This window comes from Semicossyphus pulcher, unplaced genomic scaffold, assembly GCF_022749685.1.
Source record: "Semicossyphus pulcher isolate SPU_LCO1_2020_fin unplaced genomic scaffold, fSemPul1.0.p SCAF_18, whole genome shotgun sequence".
NCBI classification, from domain to species: domain Eukaryota; kingdom Metazoa; phylum Chordata; class Actinopteri; order Labriformes; family Labridae; genus Semicossyphus; species Semicossyphus pulcher.
In genome coordinates this window covers 14,833,259-14,856,001 of record NW_027211691.1, presented here as the reverse complement: position 1 = coordinate 14,856,001, position 22,743 = coordinate 14,833,259, and the positions used below count along the sequence as shown (strand labels likewise).

Here is a 22,743-nt window from a genome sequence, read left to right as displayed (position 1 = left end):
CCACAAACATAGGTTATTTGATTGAACTAGTTCAAAATCTTCTAAAGCTAAATGCACAACAAGGTAAAAACACTCATCACAGCAACACGTTCTAGATATCTCTTCTACTGTTACCTGCTCTCGCTTTGAAGTCAAACAAAAAGAGGAGAAAATTACACAGAAAGCTTTAATTAAAGGATGAAGGTGATATATTGTATGCAATTCAATCTTCTGTATTCACAAATCCTACTGCACTTCCACCTACGAGCGAGAACATTATCTTAGTCTGATTCCCCTGCAGCCTGCGGAGCAAATTTAACATTCAACATTCAAATTCTGACCTATAAGCTCCTGTTAGATTACTAATGAGTTTTTATAAGTTTTGGCAAGATAACGCCTCTGCGAGCGAACACAACCGACTCGGCTGGTTAGCCTTGACAGCTCAGCCCGGGGCTAGCCGATGGAAATATTCAGAGAGTTATCTTTCCAGCCCTTCCTCAGTTTGGAAAACAACAGAAATCCACCTCTGCTGAAGACCCATGGGCCACTCTCCGCCTCCCTCACACATGATGTGTGTTGTAAATGCTTCATGGCTCAGCTTTAGGTATGGCTCTGTTTCAGAGGAAACCTCCTGTATTAGCCTGACCCTCTGGGTATTATCTCACTGCCTCCCTCTGGCTGATGGATGCTCGCTTCCTTCTCAGAGCCGTACCTGATGAATGCCAACTGTCAATCCCGCAACTGATTGCAGGCGAGCTGACGGATGCGAGCTTTATCTTTAACCCCAGTTAACCTTGATGATAAACTGCTGCCAAAACGGAGCTGATCGAGGGAGAGACTAGCAACCTTGGCAGTCTCTCCTCTGACACACGCATTAAAAAAAACACATGTTCAGTTCTGCGCAAGAGAAAACTATATCAGGACTAATAGGCAAAGCGGACGAAACATCACACTGAGGCACATTTGATATGTACAATCTGTATTTAAGCTGCGAGTTAGAACCACTTCTGATCATGACTTGATATAATAATTCATCCATCAGTGTCTTACCGAGGCTGGTCTGCGAGTTGGGGTTGACGTATTGGTCTTTACTCCATTCCACCATACATTTCAGGATGGAGACTAGACATTCAAGGCCTTTCTTTCTCAGGGTCAGCTCCTAGAAAATGATAAAAAAAATGTTATCCAAATATCTTCACATAGCATAACTGTATAAATAATGAGAAGAGTAAGAGTTAAACTTCACCTGTAGGGGTGTCGTGCCGAGTTCATGGCCCCCGCGGCCCTGCGCGATTTTCGAGAGGTCATTGACCAACCGTTCAAATATGTTAGCAGCATTCAAGTCACAATCATAGTTCACGTAGATGTCCACCACACTCTGGGCATCTGAGAGAGACAGACGGGACGCAGAGGGAGTTCATCAATAACAGCGCACACTGCTGTTACGGAGGAAATTACACCGTTTATAAAGTGTGAATCATAATCATTAAATTAATTGAAACCTTTCCAAATAATTGTGTGTTTATTTAGCCAACAAGTGTTTTGCAAAACAGCAGGTTTCTTTGTACCAGTAGCTTTTCTGCTAACCCTTAATTACCGCCTCATTATCAAAGGAGCAATATTTATTAAGTACACATAAAGATCAGTTTTAAAATGTCCTTTAAAACAGAGAGGCAAACCTGCGCATATTCTGGTGAGGGTTTGTATGACCATCCATTTGTGGTCGTAGGAGCTCGTGGACGTCTCAAGAATGTAGAGGAAAATCTCCTTGAAGAACACCTGCAGACAGAGCGAGAAAACACCATTATCCGCCTGCATGACCAACACAACACATGATTTTATCCAGAATGACAGACGCGCTTCATACACAGGCGACACAGCAGGAAGTCCTGCATTATAAACAGTGAACCAGCTCAAAGAGAATAATAACAGTCGGCAGCAGAAAGAAGGTTATCGTGCGAGCCGCAATTGCACTGAGGTAGAGGAATGTTGCATCGCTGTGTGAGAAACCGCGTCTCACGTACATCACTTGTGTCAGCTGCCTGCTTGAATTGGCAGACAAGGTAGGCGGGAGGGAGTGGAGACCTGGATGAGGGCGTTCAGGTAGGCAGGAGCCATTTTTGTTGCTGTTTTGTAAGCGAGTGACAGGGTTTTGAATTTGATGCGAGCGACAGCTGGGAGCCAGTGGAGGGATATGAACAGGAAAGTGACATGCTGCTGCGTTCTGATCATCTGTATCCGCCTGCTAGTAGGGTGTTGCAGTAGTCGTGATATTACGAGAGCCTGTACCAGCAGTTGTTGCATGCTCTGACAGGTAGGGTCTGATCTTTCCAGAGTTGCACAGGGCAAATCGATACAACAGAGCAATCAAGGTCATGCGAGTAGGGATGTCAGTTTCGGTTAATTTTGCTATTAGAAAACTGACACCCATTAACCGGCAACTGAATTATGTAAGAAAAAAGAAGAAGCAAAATTATGTTGATGACTGTTTATCAGACTATAAATTACACAACAATATGGTACATATCCGGCGATCCCTCCTGCATGTGTCGGGGGAACAGACTTCGACACAACCGGCAGGTTCTGGGACTTTGTGGGTGAGTTGTTGTATATTTAAAAATGTATTTAGAAAGGGATGCACATGGGTAGAAACTAAAAGTGCCGCTTTTAAACATGTCTTCTGTTGCTATTTATATTTTTCACCCTCTTCCTCAATGTTTCTGTTTTAAGGCTTTAATTTCCCAGAAAGGCTGTTGGCTGAAGAAGGTGTGAAACAGTCGCTCCCATCAAGAAGCGGTGGGTGTTTTCATAAATATAGCAACTGTGCAAAGCCAACTTGTTCATCAGGTCTTCCCTCTGTTTCGAAATGAAACCCAAATGAAAAAAGCACACCACATGGAGAGCACACAGCTTATAAATGACAGCAGTTGTCAGTGTGTGGTTTGGTATGTACGGCCTCCGTTACATCAAACTGAAAGCTTTCCAGTGCAGGTATCTGTTTGTTGTGTCGCAGAGAGCTAAGAGTGTCTGTAGTAGGAGTGAAGTTGTTAAAAAACTACGTTGGTGTGTTAAGACCTTAGCCTGAGAAATCCCTGAAACAATGTTGATGTTTTATTCATCACATTAAGGTCTAGTCAGAGTGTCAGTAGGAAAATTGTTGTTCGCTACAACAGACAAACCTTTACACTTTAAGTCTGAGATGCTGACAACAAAACCTGAAATCAAAGAGGCAAAAGTGAGTTTGTTACCTCGATCTGCATCTTGAGGTGCGTCTTGAAGTGGGAGAGCAGAGTGAGGAAAATGGAGAGCGAGAGTTCGAAGACCTCAGGCACGGAGGAGACGCCGTTCTTGGACAGGGCCACGCACAGGTACTGCTTGATGGCGTTGATGAACATCTCATTGGTCTTGAAGATGGGCCCGGCATTCTGCAGGATGGACAGGAGCAGCTGGAGGGACAAGACCTTCGATCGCAGCTCGTGGGACCTGAGGCGGAGGGGAGGAAGAGGAGGATGTTGAATCAGCGCTGCCATGTATGTAAGACAGCATATAACGCAGCCTTGTGAGTAGAAGAGGAATGACTCAGTGAGCATATGTGTATTTCTAAGTGAAGGCTGCGGTCTGTATCTTTAGCTCTTATATTGTATTGTATGTAGTCAGGCCCTGTGAGAATGAAGCTGGCTCCAACATAAAACTACACGCCATCTGCTCAAGACTCTGGGAACACACTGTCCAATCTGATGCGCATTAACATTTCAGAGAGACAATACATCCAGCAATAACAATAAAGAAGTCTCACAAAAACCAAGTACTTCTGGGTAAATTATCTGTCCTTCAACAAAGTTACACCTCACAGAAGCTGAAGTGTATCGCACACTGAGACCACATCACACTGTATCTCTCTCCATATGAGAGTTAAGATCTTCAACAGCCATCAAAGAAAATGCTAGGCCAACTAAATCAAAGCCTCTCTGCGTGCAGAGCCTCCGCTTGTCTGAACTGTTTTTCTGCAGCAGCAGGACAGAAAAACCGGAGCTCAAAAAAACATACTTTCAGCTACTTTATATGCTGAGATTGGCTGCCTCTCTGCAGTGTCTTCCATCTCTGGCGAGCAGACAAAGAAGGATTTATGTGGCACAACAAAAATGTGTCCCTACTTCTTCTTCTTCAAGTGGCCAAAAATATGGACTTTTTCCCTCCCAAAAAGTGCTACTTCTGGCTAAATGTGCACATGCATTCAAATTGTTAACGTCTACGTAGAAATATATTTTTTTATATATATAAAAATAATATTCATGATATAATTTTTTATGAGATGCTGTAAAAAGTATTATTTCATATGAATATCATTGTCATTTACACAAAGCAATCTTAGAACCCATCAGCTGTCGTTTGAGACGATTTAGCCTCTGTGCCGGTTAGCGATAAACGACTTCCAGTCAAGACTTCCTTCTCCGCATGCTAGATTGTTTACAGTGACGTTAGTAACTTGAGAAGCGAGCGTGTCTTCAGATCAAATGTGAAGCAAATTTTTCCACTTCTAGATATGTCGGCAAAATAAATGCCGTCATTTCTCGGTTCATTAATACGGAAGCCCTTAGCGGACATGCATCCATACATTTTATGTACCCCGTTTTCCCGTGATAACGAGTTATTTCTGGTCGTTTTCTCGAGATCTCGACTTGCTTATCTCGTTATCTCGAGATAACAAAGCTTGTTTTCTCGTGATAACGGGATAATTTTCCGGCCATCTAGAAAACAAAACAACAGGCTGGTCACTGTGATATTACAGACCAGGACATGCCATGCTGACATTGCCCACACTGATGAGGGAAGTGAAGCCTGTTCCTATGTTTGTGCTTTTAAAAATCTGGGGATACGAGTTATGGTCATCTGACGTTATGGTGGTGCCGCGTCATTATCTCGTGATAACGAGATAAATAAGTCGAGATCTCGAGAAAACGACCAGAAATAACTGGTTATCATGAGAAAACGGAGTAAATATAATGTATGGATCCCTGGAGGAGCGCCCTGTCAGTACCCCATCCGTCCCAGCTGCCCGATCCGTTCTGCGCATGCACAAAAGTCAGCTGTGTGTTCGTGTGCTGGCGGTCGAATTGGCGTGTTACATTAAATTAGAGAGTTGAGTCATTGTGTTGGCTTTCAAATTAACTAGTTTTACCAAATTAGCTAATTAGTATGTATGATACAGAGTTCTGTCAATGTTAATAAAATAAAGCAGTTGTGCAACCTTTCTGTGCTTTTATGTTGGCTAATAACGACCACGTATTGTTATTTGTATTGCAGTGTAGTGTATTTTTCTAATGTTGTGTAAAGTTATTAAAAAAAAGACTTGCTGCCATCAAACGTTCACGCGTGAGGTACAAATCGGGCAGGAACGAGTATGAGCATGCGCAGAACGGATCAGGCAGCCGGGACGGATGGGGTACTTACTAGCCCTTTCATCTGATCCTAGTGATTCACATAGAGGCTTCACTCTAACTAACTACTGCCATATGAACCCGAAAAAGAAACCGTTTTTCATGTGATTTACTTTAATTAATGGGTCTTACCTTTCCGCAAATAACAACATCATGATGCAGATTAGTAAAAAGTAAAAATGAGGCTTTGTCAGGAATAAAAGAACTTTTAAAATGCTTGTTTTTGAATGGAGGTCGGATCCGGTCGGATCGATCATTTCTGATGCATTCAATGAAGTCGGAAAATCCAGACACTGAACGGCTTTCGTGACACAGCGTCAAGGGAATTTGTTTTAGGAATTTTGGATCTAGAGCAGATTGTTAGCTGAACTTGCTGCAGATGTCTGTTCATAGAGATTAATAAGAAGGTAAAACATTGTCAGATGACCGCTGATGGGAGCCGGGATGTCATTAGGGCGCACAACGTTCCGTCTGCTTTTGCCCTCCACTACAGACTTGCCATCCCTAAAATCCACATCCCTTACTACGTGTCTACATTTCTATGTAGAATTTGTAAATAGAGATTACACACAAAGTAATGGTAACAGGAAGGACAAATCCTTGCGTCTGATGTGGCCCTGGTCAAGAGAGGGTAATTTATTTATGAAATATACTATTGTTTTATATTATGTTTCTTTGCCTGAAACAACCCTGAAAATACAAACAGAGGACCTTTTTGTACATTTTGTTCCATAATTCATAGCAGAAGTCTCATTATAATCCCTCTTGAGAAAAGATTTGTGCCTTCTGATCCACCTTGAGGATAAAAGGAAGCAGTTTCTGATGGTTAATGTAATAATAATGAAGCTTTTCAGCCTGTGCTGTGCTGTATGTGTGTGTGTGTGACAGAGAGTGAAACAGCCTTGTTAGAGGGCTAAAAGGTTTTTGTCTGCCAATGACATGCCACATCAGTGCTGAGGTAATTGGCATGGCCTTCATCAGACTCCGTCTTTCATTTGTAGCACATTCATGTTTTTTAACCTTTTTCAAAGACGGACTAAAAATGAGTGAATTGAGTTACACACAAAAACCAGAGGCAGGAAATTCTGTTTCACAAAAGCTACGAGCCAATCAGAGTCCTCTATTCTGGAACCAGGAGCATGGTCAGAAGAAATACTGAATGATGGCACAATCACATTATTTACCCCTTTCTAGTGCTTTGAAACAGGAAACTGTTAAATGGTGGATTCATGAAAACAGGAAGTGATTCAGAAAAAGGCTGAGCGATGCCTCATTGTCTCCTTCATCACCATTTATCACACAGCGGTGCTATCACTGGAGCAATCCTCATTATAAACCATGAGTCACGGCTATTCTTAAACCCAACACACTCACACACAGTAACAACCGAGGCAATGGGAGGGGAGACATACTAATACTCTGCAGATTCGACAGCCTTTCTACAGACATGTAGATTTTCAAAGCAGAGAATGAGCTTCATCTGTGGATGAATTTAGGAACAAAAACTGAGATAAAATCAAAATGACAAAGAACACATTATCAAAACAATACTTGTGCTCATTCTTGAACTTGTTTGGTCATTAAGATTTCATTAATAAATAACAAATATCTGTCACAATTTCCCGTTGCCTATAGTGATATGTTTAAATTAGCTCAATCTGTCAGACTAACAGTCCAAAAGTCAAAAATTCTCATTTAGAGTAAGGTTTTTTTTTAAAAAATAATATGCTTAAAAATGTCTTAAATGATTAATTGAAAATAATATAGTTGTTGATTCATTTCAGCAGCAATATCTTTTATGTCGGGGGTCTTCAGAGATAAGCACAGTGAATCATAGGTACACTTGAGTCTCTTTTCGCTCACAATATATCAGTCCCTCCAGGATTTCGCAGGCTGATTGCTGCGGCCTGAAATGCCTGATTTCGCAGCAGATTTTTGAGAAAGTTGCAATGCAAGTCACAATGTTTTTTAAGGCTTTTTTTGTGTATAACACGTTAAACATGCACTGTCGGTTACTGGGATAAAGCTGCAGTAATAAAATGTGTAAAAGATATGCCAATTGCAAGACGATGTACCTAAAGAAGAATCTACACATTAATTATTACATTCAAGCTGTTGTATTTGTTATTTCGGCTGCTTCGCTTGTATAAAACCATTTATAGGTGACGCCGTACATTACACTATACAACCTCTCTTTGAGATCAACACTGACTAACATTTGTAACGCAGCCTCCGATTGGTGGAAAGTTAGGATTCGGAGAGAAGTGTGAGCTCTAACAGTTTTCAACATGGATAAATAACCACAAGAAGACATTGAGTGTTGGATTTGTTATCATGGATTCACTGTATAGATTCTCAATAAAGAGAGGCTGGATCAGGTAGCGCACTAGAGGGAGACGATCGCACTGGAGCCTCGTTAGAGCGCTGCAGCTGCACAGTTAACGATACTCTCCTATGCTTATACACCATCGCAGACCTATGAAGATCAATATTAGGTGACGTACACATCGACACCAGTGGGGGAAATAGGTTGATTGGTCAAATTTTCAGAGAGTGGCCCAAATTGCAAGGTTGCGTAAAAGCTCCTGGAGTGACTGCTGGAGGGACAGCTATTCACAACCAATCCAAACACCGTTACCATCACTTGAGTTATTTCTCTGTCAGACTACACCCTGTTTCCTCACACTCACACTTTATGATTGTGTACTTGGAAACTATCTGCGTGAATTCATTAAGAAAAGCTAAATTACTAAACAAAAAACGAAGAAGCAAATAATTGTGCAACCCCAATTTGGCATGCCGCTTACTTGGGATCAGGCGGTCCATCTGACAGCGGCTTCATCGACAGCTTGCAGAGCGAGCGAAAGACAAGGAAGGCATCTTTCTGGAGGATGTGGGAGAATTTTGCACCTGGTGGCTGGCCGGGTGCTGCTCCTGATTCCTAGAAAAACAAGACAGATAGTAGAAATTAGTGTATTTTCTATCACTCACATCCTGCAGATTATACACCTCGAGGTCTATTAGATTTGTTTAATGTTGATTAATGATAAGAAGTCCTTAAAGCCTGAGTGTTGACAAGCTTATACAAGCTTATTCCTTTTGATTAAATCAAGTAGATCCTTCTCCTCTGACACTCAGCCAGCTGAGCTATTAGGCAGGGCCGAAATGTTACATCATCAACAAGAATTTAATATTTTTTGTGTTGTGTGTGTGAACTCCACATGATTATTAAACCCATAAAAAAGGATTCAGCTGTTTCTCTCTCTTACTTTAACCAGTAAATCTTAAACTTCGTATCAGAATCTCTCCTCCATCCTGTACCTGAGTGTCATTGGACGAGACAGACAGTCTGTCATCAGGCAGCGAGGGGGTGAAGCTGGCGGAAATAGGCGTGCCGGGGATGCCGTTAGCGTGCACGTGCTCGCTGTCGCTGCCCAGGGTGACCTCGTCCTCCAGGGAGCTCTGGGTGCCCTCCGTCACCGCTTCAGCCGGCTCCGACTCTGTCGGCTCGCTCTCGCCAGCAGACTCCTTGGTGTCGGAGCAAAGGTTTGTGGGGTCCAAGCAGTGTCCTGTGGTGATGATGGAAGAAGGAGGAGGTGGATTGACAAGCGTTACATGCTGATTATTTGTCTTGATAGGAAGATACTTTGTTTGTTAGGACTACATGTTTTTTATGTGACAAATTCACTAACAGCATGTTCAGCAGCCTTTGCGAGACCTTCAGGTTAAAGAGGATACTAAAGTGCTGTTTCTGTTCAATGTTCCTCCCCACCATTATGGCCTGTTTGACAAATTTCTGCTCAAGGGTGAAGTGTATTTGAAAAAGGAAGCTCAAGCACTATTCTTTGTTGTGTGCAAGTTAATAAAGCTTTTTTTTGCAGCCATAGAAAACAGACTTTGACAGAGTGCTTTTCCTTCTTTTGTCAGCATCTAGGGGAACTTCAGAGGGCTTGACCTGACCTAAAATAACAGACTGAGGGCTGGGTTTACAGTTTGTATTTCAGACACATTTTGTACCCACAGAGGTGCTTGTTATTTATTGAACAAAAGCAGCAGACTGGAATCACAGGTCGCTTCTCGCTGGCTGGGGTGCAGCTTGTTTAATCAGTTAAATGCACCTTTGTCCTTACTTTATGCATTTAAGTTAGGAGTTTGCATTCTGCTGGATCACTAAATATGTACCGTTAGGGTCAGTTGCATTACATTTTGCACAGTTATTTGATATTCTGCAGACAAAACCTAGCACACAAACAGACAGTAAACTGAAAACATCTCACAGGAGCTGTCATGAACAAAAAGCAGAGAGGTAGCTGTGGCTGAAGTGCTTGAATTGAGCTAATGCACCACAACAAACTTGACAGTTACCTATTCTTTTGTACCCCTATTTGTTAATGTGTTCTACTGCATGCAGAACACACTCACCTCCTGCAACTGTATTGACCACCTCCTGCAGAATACTCTGGACGATTTCCTGGGCTTTCTCCTCGTAGTTCGGAGTCTCCTCGTCCTCCTCCTCGCCCGCCTCTGGATGCTGCTGGGCTTCTGCATCTGAGCAACACACACAGTTTAAGAGAAAAACACTCACCCTCTCTTTTGACTAAAAGGTGCAGAGGGCATCAAAGCATGCGTTCTGCTGAGCGTGGTGCTTTCTGGGCCAGCATGCATAAACCTAAAATATGACTGACAGACTATTTTTAATCCTCCTTCAGAAGCTCTCTCAGTGGATGAAGTGTTGTTGGGTTGAATGTGGTATCAAATGTTTGCAACAGAAAACACTGACTCAGGCTGATTTCTTCTCTTTCATTGCAATTGCAAAAAATACAATAATTAAAACAAATCTTTAATATAAGTGGTCTTACTCTGTGCTGCTGTCGTGGCCTGATCCGCCTCAGTCTGCTCATTTTCAGCCACGCAGAAATCCGATCCATTTTCAGGATCTGGGCTCTCGTACACCGGCCCCTGCTCTCCCTGCTCTCCCTGCTCTCCCTGCTCCTCCTGCTCCTCCTGCTCCCCAGACACAGACCTGCTGCTGCTCTCCGGGGCGGGTGTCGACGGGGTGGACGGGGTGGATGGGATGTTGATGCTGGGAGTTGGAGGCGTGACCGGCCCGTTGGCCTCCTGGCTCGGACCCTTGGCGGGCGGGTGGATGTGAGTCTGGAGCTGCGGGGAGTCTGGCTCGGTGTGCTGGGTGACCGGGGAGTGCTGCCGGTGACGCTCTCGCTCCAGCTGCTTCGCTTCCTGCAGCTGGAGGACGCACACACGCGTACAAAAAAAATAAAAGCAAACCAAAACACACACACCGAAAGGACGCACAAAGAAAAGCATTCAAAGAACAAGCACGTGCAAGACACACAAACGCACACACAGAAAGAAGACAGGTTAGGACTATGTAAACACACTCATAACAGCAAATACAAGTTTGAACAACCTGTCTAGATTCCCTGTGGGTGCACTGAACCCAAACACTTCCTGGTGTCTAAGCAAAGAGGAAACATTTTTTTCTAACAGCTTGAGTGTGTCAGCATACATCATGGAAATGTACATGAATACGCGCTCACTGAGAAGTAGGACATGCGACTAAAACAGCGATGAGACAAACTTTGTGGAGTCGATACATGCTGGCTCGTGTGTCTATTTCAGTCGGCTGGTGGCAGAAAACTACATTTCTGATGGAAAATGGCTCATACAGCCGTGTCCTGGCTGATGTGTCATGGCTGGCGTGTGTTACCACTGCTTCTGATATGGAGAACTGGGAAGTGTTGCTATGCTTTAGCTTGGTGGGCCATGAGGTAGAAGTGGGTCACAAGACATTTGCACACGCTTCCAGCCCAAGGAATGTGCGATGATAGTGAATATTTTGCTATTTCCGATAATAATTGGATTTTGAGGAGAGTGAAACTAACGCTGCTGCCGATCTAAGAGGGAAAATGCACTTATATGCAAGGTCACACACTTCACTATTTCATAGCAAACACCAAGACAAGTTCCAAGAAAAGAGAGCAAACAATTACAAGCAGTGGAAGTTCTCTCAGCCAAGATAAATTAACAACAGCCCATGGTGCATTTTCAATCCAAGTGCATTCGTAGATTTGTCGGGCATAAATGTTAAAGAAAAAACAAATTATAGACTTGAGTGACTCGAGGAGGGAAAAGCACGGTAACTGAAGAGAGACGTGAGGTTACAGATGGAATATAAACACATTTGTGACACATTTACAAAACAGTGGTGATAGATGGAGATCCTTCTGTCTACAGGAGGCCAGCTTTAAAGGGGGGTTACTATGCTAATTTCAAGCTTCATATTTAACTCTGTGGAGTAGCTTAGCATCAGTTACAGTTAAAAAAGACTCATTTTTCTCACACTGGTGCTTTGTGCGGGCCCTCATACAGCCTCTGCCTGAAACGACTCAATTAGCTCTGTCCTTTTAAGAAACCCCACCCCTACAGTCCCACTTTCCTCTGATTGGCCAGCTCTCTGTGACGTCACAAAGTGCAGAGTGTAGAAAAAACTGTGTGAAACCTGGCGTTTACAGCAGCCTGCAGACTGAGCTGAGAAGCCAGGGAGTTACTCCAACATACTTTTACCTACAGATGTGAAACTTCACCCACGTTTAGTCTGCTATGGAAGCCCTTAGTGGACCTGATCCATACATTTTATTTACCCCGTTTTACCGTGATAGATAGAGTTATTTCTGGTCGTTTTCTGGAGATCTCGACTTATATTTCTTTTTATCTCTGGATAACAAAGCTGATTTTCTGATCAGCTGATTTGATTAGAACGGATTAATTTGGCCCATTATCTCAAGAAAACCGAGCAACAGGCCGCTCACTGTGATATTACTGACCAGGACACGTCATGCTGACATTGCCAACACTAATGAGGTAAGTTAAGCCTGTTTCTATGTTTGTGTTGTGCTTTTGCAGCTCTGGGGATACGAGTTATGATGACGTTACGGGGGTGCAGCGTCGCTATCTCGTGATAACGAGATGAATAAGTCGAGATCTCGGAAAAAAAGACCAGAAATAAGTCGTTATTAGATTAAACGGAGTAAATAAAATTTATGGATGCATGTCCGCTCAGGGCTTCCTTAGTATGAAGATCCAACATTGTAAAATTGTACACAAGTCTTAAAATGTGAAACAGCATAATACACCCTCTTTAAATTAACACCTGTAATTAACAGTATAAATCTGCCTCAGTGTCTCAGTGTAGCAATCACTTTGAGCCTCAAGCGACAATCATACAATCTCTCTCACATGACAAACCAAAAGCTGCATTTCACATCTAAAACATATACAAACTTCTTAAACCTGTTATGTCTTGTTTTAAAACTTTCACTCTAATTTAATATCCTGCTTCTATTGTCACACTCAAATGTAAGCACCTGATTCAATAACACAGCATCCTCAATGAAACAATTAGTATTGAATATTAGCGAGACAGACAACGACCTCGGCTGGAGGGGACAAACAAACTAAGCTCATTATTTAAATGCCACCTCAGTCGGATAGTGAAGGCTGAGGCTGTGTGGCAGTGTGTGTGTGTGCATGATCACACCATGCTGAGCTGCAGTCAGGAGGATCCATCTACACACACACACAGAAAGTGGATCTCCCTGTGCAGCAGCACAACACAACAATAGGCTTTTGCCTCAAAGTGTGCCTTGTCTCTCTATCTCTACCCCTGACTGCTTCTTTATATTTCTCCGTCTGCGTCTGACTCAATACCAGTCGCTCATTGTTCTAGAAGAACTATATTAAGCCTTTGGAGGAACAAAACACAACACAAAGCTGTCAGGAATGAAACAGGCGGAGTTGACCTGCGATAAAACACTCACCACGCCCTGGTGTGGATCTTAACTAAGATGTAAATCGGTGCGGGAAATGATTTGTAGGCAAGTCAACAAAAGCCACGGCAAGCATACGGTGGAAAAAAGTTACACAGCATAACCTGCTCCTGTGCAGTGTAGGAGCAAAGGAAGAGAACGGATGAGTGCATGAATGGATGAGGAAAGAAGCGTAATGCGCAAACACAGATACACAGAGAAGAGTTTAAAGAGTTCTGATCAGGCAAGTTCACGGCAGTCCTGCACGCTTTACCTGGCGGTCACGCTTTCTGGAGGCCAGAGACCAAGATAGCTTGTGATTTGTAAGCTATGTGTCCAAAAGGAAGGGAGGGAGGCAGGTGAGGAGGGGAAAAGTGTCATTCAAAAAGAAAAAGATGACATTAGAGCAAGCTTTTGTTTTGAAGGCAACACCTAAAATGTCCCTCTGGACACAAAGCAAACATCAGACTTTCCCACAATAATATAATGTCTTTCATTATATTACAACCCAATTTGACTCTGTGCCAAAATCTGCCAATTTGTTGCAGCATTTTAAAACTGCAACCTTGCTGATTTTTGAGTGTAAAAGTGGCTACATTTGCTTTTGTTTAGTGTCAATAGCTGAAGGGAGAAGTCGCCCTCTCTCTCACTTCTGTGCGATATTTACGTAAATAGCATTTTGTGTTTAAGTGAAATGTTTCCAGATAAGAGGGTAGGACATACTGCTTGATTTTCCATGCGTGCAAAGATGACGTTGAGCATCTGCGTGAGCGTGGCCTTGGCCGTGGTCTGGTTGATGAGGTTCTTGCTGGCCAGGTAGATGTTGTAACACGTGCGGACGGCCTGCAGCACGGTGCCCTCGTGGATTTCTATGTGCTGGGAGGTCACCGCCGTCAGCAGAGCCTGGGAGAAGAGGTCAAAGGTGGAGTTGAATAGTCACGTTTTCACTTTGTTATGACAAGGTTAATTTGTAGTTTTTCTGTTGAACCATGGGAACATTTTTGAATACTTGTCAGTATTCAGAATGTCAGTTTGTCTCTAAGGCCTTTTTCACACACATGTATTACTTCATAAATACTCTGGAAACTTTACATGCAAGTGTCAACTAGAGCCCTGACTCTATCGCCATGACCGGCTGAGAGTTTACCTGCTCAGGACCTGGTTAGCACTCCAATAGCTCTTTATTTAATTATTAAAATAAAGATCATAAGTATGAGGGAAATCTTCTTCTGCACAGTGCAGCACCACAAAATCCTATTGTAACAGTTTTAGCAGTATTACAATTCATATTGCACTGTAAATCTGTGAATGAAATTTCATGGTCTGAGAGGCTTTCATAGTTTAAAGAGGGTTTGAAACTTTCACCCCACAATGCCTGTCATTAGCATCAAGCTATGGCAATGAGGAGTGATTCAAAACCAACATAAAATCTTTGTGTCTATCTTTGTAGCAACATTTTCCAACTTGCTGCTTATCTCCAGCGAAAACAATCCTATTCAGGGTTGCGGGGGGCTGGAGCCTATCCCTGCTGTCATTGGGCGAGAGGCGGGGTACACCCTGGACTGATCATCGTCAGTCACAGGGCTGATACATAGAGACAGATGACCTTTCACTCTCACAATAACACCAACTTAGAGTCAACAACTAAGATAATGAGCTTGTCGCTTTGTACTATGGGAGGAAGTCGGAGTACCCAAAGAGGAACCCACGCATGCACGGGGAGAACATGCAAACTCCACAGAGGAAGGTCCCTTTTCCATATCAGTAAAACTGACTTCATTTCAAAGTAATACAGAGACGATTTGCTTTGAGAAATATTGTGATTATGATGGCGAATGAAAGCGGACAGCAGCACACCTTGATAATCTGTAGCTGCACGCCCTCATCAGTCTGCGGCCCCTGGAAACAGGCGCAGATGGTCTCGATGATCCTGTCGATGAGCTTCTTGCCCGGGGCCGTGCTGTCCGGGGCGCTGCCTGTCAGGTGGCCGTACGCTATCAGCTTCTACAAAGCGGACACATATGCAAACATGAGCACAACCACACACACACAAGCACAACCTTTGATGCCTGAGACTGTGACCTGCTAGCCTTCAATGTCATGAGGATTTTAGCACAATGACCCTAAAATACTTCTGCTGACGTTGTTATTTCTAACTGTTTCTCTACATGACTTGGCTAATGTAGACGTGACGTCTTAATGGATATTACAAATGAAGAATCAAGCACACTAAAACACTCATGTAGGCATTTTGGAGTCCTGCCACTGACCTGTAAACAGTCGAGCGAGGTGATGACGATGCGGGGACATTTGGACTGACATGCCAACTCAAACGGCAAGAAGTACTTGTCGGCTTCAATGAAGTTGGTCTTTGATTTGATTGGCGGTAAAGTGCTGGAGCCCGATTTGCTGTCTCCACTGGGCGGACTAGGGAGAGAACAATACAGGAGGAAAGAAGAGACAGAGACTTTGAGATAAACACAGCCATCACATGGTCCAGTCTGTCAACTGGGAGTCTCCAGAGAGGATAAATTAAACTCCCACTGACATCCTGGCGTGAGCACCAGTGCATGAAAGAGTGAAGACTGGCATGTTTCAACCTCTTCTGATCCACAAGACATTAAACTTGCTTAACCTAAAAACGTCCTGTTCCTCAGAGAAAATGCAGAGTCACAAAATCTTAAGTAGACTGAATTTAATGTAGAGCCTGACTGCTTCAAATGTTTCACTTGGTCTGTCTCGGGGAGGGGCTCTAATCCCAGAGGCTTGTTATTCAGACTCAGACTTTGCCACGTGTTCATGCTGACAAAGCATCTCCTGGCCTGTGACTAAATCTTCATAAAAATGATACAGCTATTATATTATTCCTGAATTTTTAAAGACCGGAGGCACAGACGTAAAATATGGAGCCATGTGTCTACAGCATCCCCACCACACCCAGACTGCACTGGCTGAGACACGGAGGGAGGGAGGGAGGAGACAGAGGGGGAGGGAGGGGTTGCATTGTTTATGTCTTGGCAATGAAAAAGGATGACTTCAGCTTTTTTACAGAGGGACGACCTCACTAAGTATAGCAGGGAGCAATCAGAGAGAGACACAGAAGAAGAAAGGGAGGATGAAGTGCCTTGTAGAGGAAGCGAAGGAGGATAAATTGTTATAAAGAGGGCTATTTGAAAACAAAGGAGGAAACAGACATCGAGTAGCGTGAATTAAAGAGGAATTAGAGGGAGATCAAGAGATCACGGAGAGAGACGGAAGATGGGAGGAAAAGATAAGAGCTTAAGGGAGAAAACAGCAAAAACAGTAAAGAGGAGAGGGGCACTGAGCAGCACAAATGAGAGAGGGAATCAGTGATGGTACAAATACTAAATATAGCAATTTTGTCAAATGTAATTCTATGTAATAGACTCTTCATTATTTTCAAAACCTTTTGGACAACCACATCAAATTGTAGCCGTGATTCACTCCACAGGCTCGTGTGTGCGGTTTGACCCACTCTCCGCCTCTCTCTGCTTTTGTGCTGCTGTGTGTCTGCAGGGAGCTCCTCTCCTCGGGCTTATTCCTCGCTCCCCTATAATCAGCCCAACGTCACACTTAGCCTGCTTATAAAACATAATATGGACATTAAATTGGTTTTGGTCTGACAGCAATGGACGACATCTTAGTCTTGCTGGTGCTAGTGTAGGGTTTTGCGTTTGAAGCTAGCAGCACAAACGTTAGCATTACGAGCAACGTTAAATTTGCTGACAAACTGCTGACGTTGGGATTATAGCATTTAACCTACGTTAACAACAGACTCTGGTAACTTCATTCTTCATAGCCCCATAGGGCAAATGTTACCAAGCGCTCCGCACGTGAGGCTTGTTTCAAAGCAAACCTGTTAACGTAAAGTTAGCTTGCTAACAGTTAGCGCTGAGACGGCTGACGATCAGCAGCGTGGCGCGCACTGTTACGTCCTGCAAAGCCACACCCATCCGGGTGAAATACCCTGTTTTTAGGGAGTCCCGCCCCTCTCCCTAGCATCATTTTCCAGCTCCTCCTGAGGCGTTCCCAGACCAGGTGGGATATATAATCCCTCCAACGAGCTCTGGGTCTACCCCAGGGTCTCCTCCCAGTTTGACATGGCCTCAACTTTTCCCTTAAATGTTTTAACTATTCATTCGACTGTATTTATTTAAAGGCAACAGTGACCAAGAGACCAACGATAACTTGGAATGAGGGAAAGTTTGAACATGTAACGCTAACGGTTAATGGTGCAAACTTTATCTTCTAATGAAGACTGTGTAAGGCAGTTGAAAGCTCCATAAGTAGAGTAAGTGGTCTTTGAATGCAGAAAATCTTGTATATCTGTATTTTGAAAGCTTCTCCTACAGTACCATAAGGATTCCTATATTATATCTCCGTTAAACAATATTTAGGTGTTGTTCTAAAAATATCACAGTATGTATACTGCAGGGTGCTATTGACCATCTGTTCCTTTATCTCCCGTATTCATAGTTTCTATCTTGAATTTACTCTGATGCATATTTTCCCTCCCTACTGTTCACATTTTAAAGACATCCTGTTGTTAAATCCGGCCTCGTACGCGTCTACGCTACAGAATGAATACACAAAGGGAGACTATTTAAACAGGACTGCAGGCTCACAAAAGCATATTTGTATTCCTGAGTAAAACTGTGAGACTATTGCATCTTTATAAGATGAAAAACAGGAGAGTTGTAAAGTACCTGAGATGAATCTAAAAGCAGGAGCGTTTGAGTGAGCTGGGTGTGGCTGCAGACAGCTTCTAGCTGCTATCTTTGATCTATGAGTCCTAAACTGAAAGGGTAAAATCTGAATGAATTTGGCTATATGTGCCTCTAAATTGGAGAGAATAGAAAAGCTTGATCGATGTAACAGGAAGTAAAAATAAAGAAGAAGAGGAGGGTGTGAGAAAGGGAACAGAGGGATAAATTATAGGATGGATATATTAATGAAATGGCAGGAAGAAGAAAGGATGCGTAGGACCCATGCTATGTTTCATTCCAAAGCCCACGTTACTAGGCAGCACATACATGAGCAAACACACACACACACACACACACACACACACACACACACACACACACACACACACACACACACACACACATACACACACATACACACACACACACACACACACACACACACAAAACAAGTTGAGCATTAGGCAGGGGTTCGTGAAGAAAGCCATTAATGAGAAGGCAAGGGGCTGTTGGAAACAAGCCAGGCAGATAGACACAAACAAAAACACACAGGACGCTGCACACTAACTGATCTAATCCCCTTTACTAGTCCTACCACAGGAGGAGGCAACAGACAGGCCTGCAGTTAAGCCATGAATTTTACAGTGCCTGAGCATGCAGAAAGACACCCACACCCCCAGTAATGACCCCCCATGCCTTACTGTGTTATGAAATTAATTCATTTCTTACCTTAATTTTTCTGATTCCTCTTTGATTTCCTCTGAAATGGAAAAAGAAGGAGAAGAGATGTTAAATTAGTCAAGCATGAGCTTTGGGGGAATGTAAACTCTGCCGTGTTTTACTCAGCTAATGATACCACGGGGAGATTAGCACGTATCAAGCCGAGCAGCGCAGAGGATTCGACGTATTCATGAAGGGCGGTTTTTTAGAGAATGTCATCTAAAAAGTACTAAATGCACATCTTAAGTGTTTGCACATGATGGTATTTTCACAGCCGTGTGGGAGCTGAAGTTGCTTGTGTGTGTGCAGCAACCAATTTCCCTCCCAGAGGATTAGGCTACATACTACAATTTGCAGACACTTTGAGTAAAAAATCTGAATATCTGACAAATTCTAGATGCAAGAGTAGAGTTTCAGCTCTCAGGCACACATTTGTTATAGTATTTAAGCAGAAAAATTAGTGTTTTTTGTGTGTCTCCATCATAATAGTCTCGTTGATGCCTCACAACAGTGCAGAAAGGAGCCTGATAAATGCATTGCCTCAGCTGCAGCTCAGCTCAACATTTGTGTTTATTTCACAGATCTCCTGACATGAAAGCAGTTGTATGAACTCGCTGAGCACTGGCACAGAAAAGCAGGGGAGAAAAAAAAAACAGACAGACAGACACACAGAGGGAGGGGAGAGAGAGAAAACGAGACAGAAATAGAGCGAAAGAGAGGCCAATTGGTACTAGACATTAAAGGGGGCCTTCACTGAGGAGGCTTTTTAAAACACAGTGGCAATCGGCAGAGTCCTCACAGAATTGCACCAGCCTGGGATGGGTTGGGAAAAAAAATGCAGTAGCGCAATGACAGCCCAATTATTTCACTGCTGGAAGGCTAACAGTCCTTTCAAAGAAATCCACTTGGCGAGGATATTTAGCGCCAAACACTCGGTGGAATTAAATTAATGCTGGTTTCAACCGTGTTTTGCTGTACTAACCAAGTGGGACATGAGGGGGAAAAGCCACAAGTACAAGAAGACGATAAGCCATGTGTCGCTTTTTGATTTGGAATTGTCTGATGCTAATTCATTCATCCGTTACATACATGCAGTCTCAATGGTCTCGGTGGATCTAAATCTGACTCAAGATTCAAGCGTCTATCATATGTATTTTATACATTGTAAAGGAGCAATTCTCCCCTGGAAAAAGCCACTGTCAGTCAAAGCTGGTGTTCTCTGTAATCGATAGAAGCAATAATATTTGAAATTGGCGCCATAGCTGTGGAGAAAGTTGTACAAACAGCTTGTGGTTTCGCCCATTCTACCTTCCTACAACCACCTGCATGCATTGCGCCCCTCCCTCTGAATGGAACGGCTCAGGGAGATAAGTCGGAGTGAAATACTACCCTTTTCCAGTCAAGGACATTGATTGCTGCAGACATCGGGTCAGAGCGGTACAAAATCGGAAATACGGCGAGAATATACCGGTGGATCGTCTAAAGAATCTTCAGGTCTGCAGTCTACATTTCAAACCTGATGATTTTGAACGAGACATGACATCGGAGGCGGGCGTCCTAGATTGAGGAAGTGTAGTTTAGCAAGCTCTCTTGTTTTTCTGGAGAAATCACTTGTGAAATATGAATAAACAATAGGGCTGCAAGTTACAATTGCTTTAAACTATAAAAAAAATTGTAAAAAAGTGCCCATCACATTGACTACAACCCGCTGAAGTTAGAGCAGTGGCATGCTAGCTAACGTTAGCCTCAGGGGCTACAGTGTTTACCATATCTTGGAAAGTCAGCTGTCATAGTCAGCTGCTCCTTCTCTCCCTTTCTCTCTCATTTGCTACAACTGTCCGGCTCAGAAAGTCGTGACGTAAACATCCAGATTTTAAATACTAAACATGAAACATGTTTGAAATCATTATGGCGGCTCTGTTGGGGGAGTTTAGGACTGGATCCGTAAGACCTTACATTACTGGATAATCTGGGCTACGTGCGTGCTCGTCCAAGTCCCCCCATCCAGATTTCTCCTCAGATTGTCAGAAGGGTGATTTCAATTAACTAATATATAAATGAAATAATAAACTACATATAAACTATTTGTAGTGGCTAGGAGAAAAGCAGGTATACCGATATTTCTTGTTCTGTAAATGCACTAAAGCTGACAGGATGGATATCTGGATGCTTGGCCTGAAATGCACTCGAGCTGCCACAAAAGGACAGAGTGGTTTCATTCAGTCTGAAATGAATGGAACTTCTGGCTCCAGCCGACAGACTGATTTAGTCAGTGCGTGTTTGTGTGTGTGTGTGTGTGTGTGTGTGTGTGTGTAGCATCAGACTCAAGAGGAACAAACAAAAACAGAAAGATGAGAGATGTATGTAGGAGCGGATACCAGACTCTGCTCATGTAATTGTTATAATGAAGACGACTGCCTCATACCGGCGTTGACCTTTTGGTTGTTATCGTCAGGAACTTTTTAGGAAAACTTTTCCTTTTATAGTGTTTGTGTTGTGCATTTTTCTCTGGAGAATACCATCTGAACTTCCCCACTGCAGGTTAAATCTAGCCATAATTGCATGAGTAGGTTTTGGCTCTTTAGAGGTGCTGACTTAAACAGTAAGTGTCTTTTTTGTCTAATTTTACTGCTGCTTTTTGTCTGCTCATTCACATACTGTATTCCCTAAGTTCCCAGAATCCTTAGTGACATCTTTAATTGCTTGTTTCGTCTCACTAACAATCCAAAATTTAAAGGGTTTCTATGTTTACAATGATATTAAAAAGATAAAAGCTGCAAAATGTACTATTTAGGAAATAAATTATTTGCTTTTTAGCAGTTGATTGCAGATTCATTTTCTGCTGATCTACTAATCCAGTAAATTAATACTCGTTTCTCTGCTTATTATCTCTATCATTAATACTGCATTACTATACTCATTAATATTCATCCATGTAATCCTCACGCTCTGTGTATTTCCGTCAAACTTTGAGATTCTACGCAACCAATCAGCTCTTGAAAGTGAATAATCAGCACAGTCCGATCTTTTATCTCTGCTAGCTTCCCCTTCTCTTTAGCTCCACTGAAAGACAAAAAAGGCCAACATCATAGAGCCGGACCCGGGAGAAATGTAGTGCAATATCACACTGTACGGCACGCTACAATGAAAGAAGAAGCTGTAAGTCTGTCTCTCTCTGTTTGGTGTCAGTGCACGTCTGTGGTCTATAATATCAAAGCTACAGCAGGACTCCAGAGGTCTCTCTTCCAGGATGTGTGAAATTACAAACTCGCACTGACCCCGGCTATTTCTCTTTAATATTAGCTTCACGTCAAATGATTTCTGAAGCCTGAGTTATGCAAATACACACATAAATCAAACAAGAAGACAGGCGGACCGGCGCACAAGCAGACAGTTTGATGGGAGGGGTGGGGTTCGTCGTATTGACTGTGTAAGTAACTGTCAGATAATTAGCTCGGTGTGTGTCAGGAGTGTGCTGATGTCACCCAAGGATTTAAACAATGAAACCATGGCAGCGGTGTGCAGTGATGAGAAAGAACAGATATAAATATATATAAGCACTGGATACTCCTGGGAGCAGGCTGAAAATTAAAGCTGTGAAATCACGTCTGATCTGCCAGATACCAGTTTAAAAACAAACACACACAGAGAGCAGACGTATGCCAGGAGGGAGGCACACACAGCCGAGTGGGACTAACACACGCAAGGCTAAACAATTATTTAATCATACATATCTAATTTTAACCAAATTAGCCATGATATAATTGTATTGAATGCTGCAATGAAAGAAACCAAGCAGCCTCAAATGGAGTATTGGGTATCAGCATGTCCCTGCTAGCTAAGAGTGTAATGTTAGGTAAAGCTAGCTTAACTATAATCAATCCATGTTTTCCAATCACATATTTTAAAGCTTTTTACTTGATGTTAAGATAAAATAAACATAGGACATACTCTGTTTCATGTTTAAAATCATTATTTCTATGACCATTTATGGTGGACAACAGGAGAACAGCAGGAGAGGCAACAAGCTGCGCTGCAGTTAACGTTAGCTTA

At 42.9% G+C, this 22,743-nt stretch overlaps 1 protein-coding gene across 2 annotated transcripts in view; it reads right to left on the bottom strand.

The window, feature by feature from the left end:
* Positions 1-22,743, bottom strand: part of arfgef1 (ADP-ribosylation factor guanine nucleotide-exchange factor 1 (brefeldin A-inhibited)) — a 53,487-nt gene that overhangs the window by 16,814 nt on the left and 13,930 nt on the right. Inside the window, exons 2-14 of one of the 2 annotated variants that reach the window (XM_069666993.1) lie at positions 18,700-18,730; positions 15,514-15,670; positions 15,101-15,247; positions 13,967-14,146; positions 13,518-13,571; positions 10,277-10,661; positions 9,840-9,965; positions 8,739-8,986; positions 8,225-8,358; positions 3,228-3,462; positions 1,659-1,758; positions 1,226-1,365; positions 1,030-1,138 (exon numbers count right to left, since the gene is read on the bottom strand). In XM_069666993.1, the coding sequence (XP_069523094.1) occupies positions 1,030-1,138; positions 1,226-1,365; positions 1,659-1,758; positions 3,228-3,462; positions 8,225-8,358; positions 8,739-8,986; positions 9,840-9,965; positions 10,277-10,661; positions 13,518-13,571; positions 13,967-14,146; positions 15,101-15,247; positions 15,514-15,670; positions 18,700-18,730 (2,046 nt within the window). The remainder of the gene's footprint in view (positions 1-1,029; positions 1,139-1,225; positions 1,366-1,658; positions 1,759-3,227; positions 3,463-8,224; positions 8,359-8,738; positions 8,987-9,839; positions 9,966-10,276; positions 10,662-13,517; positions 13,572-13,966; positions 14,147-15,100; positions 15,248-15,513; positions 15,671-18,699; positions 18,731-22,743) is intronic. The other variant, XM_069666992.1, reaches the window with a different exon arrangement.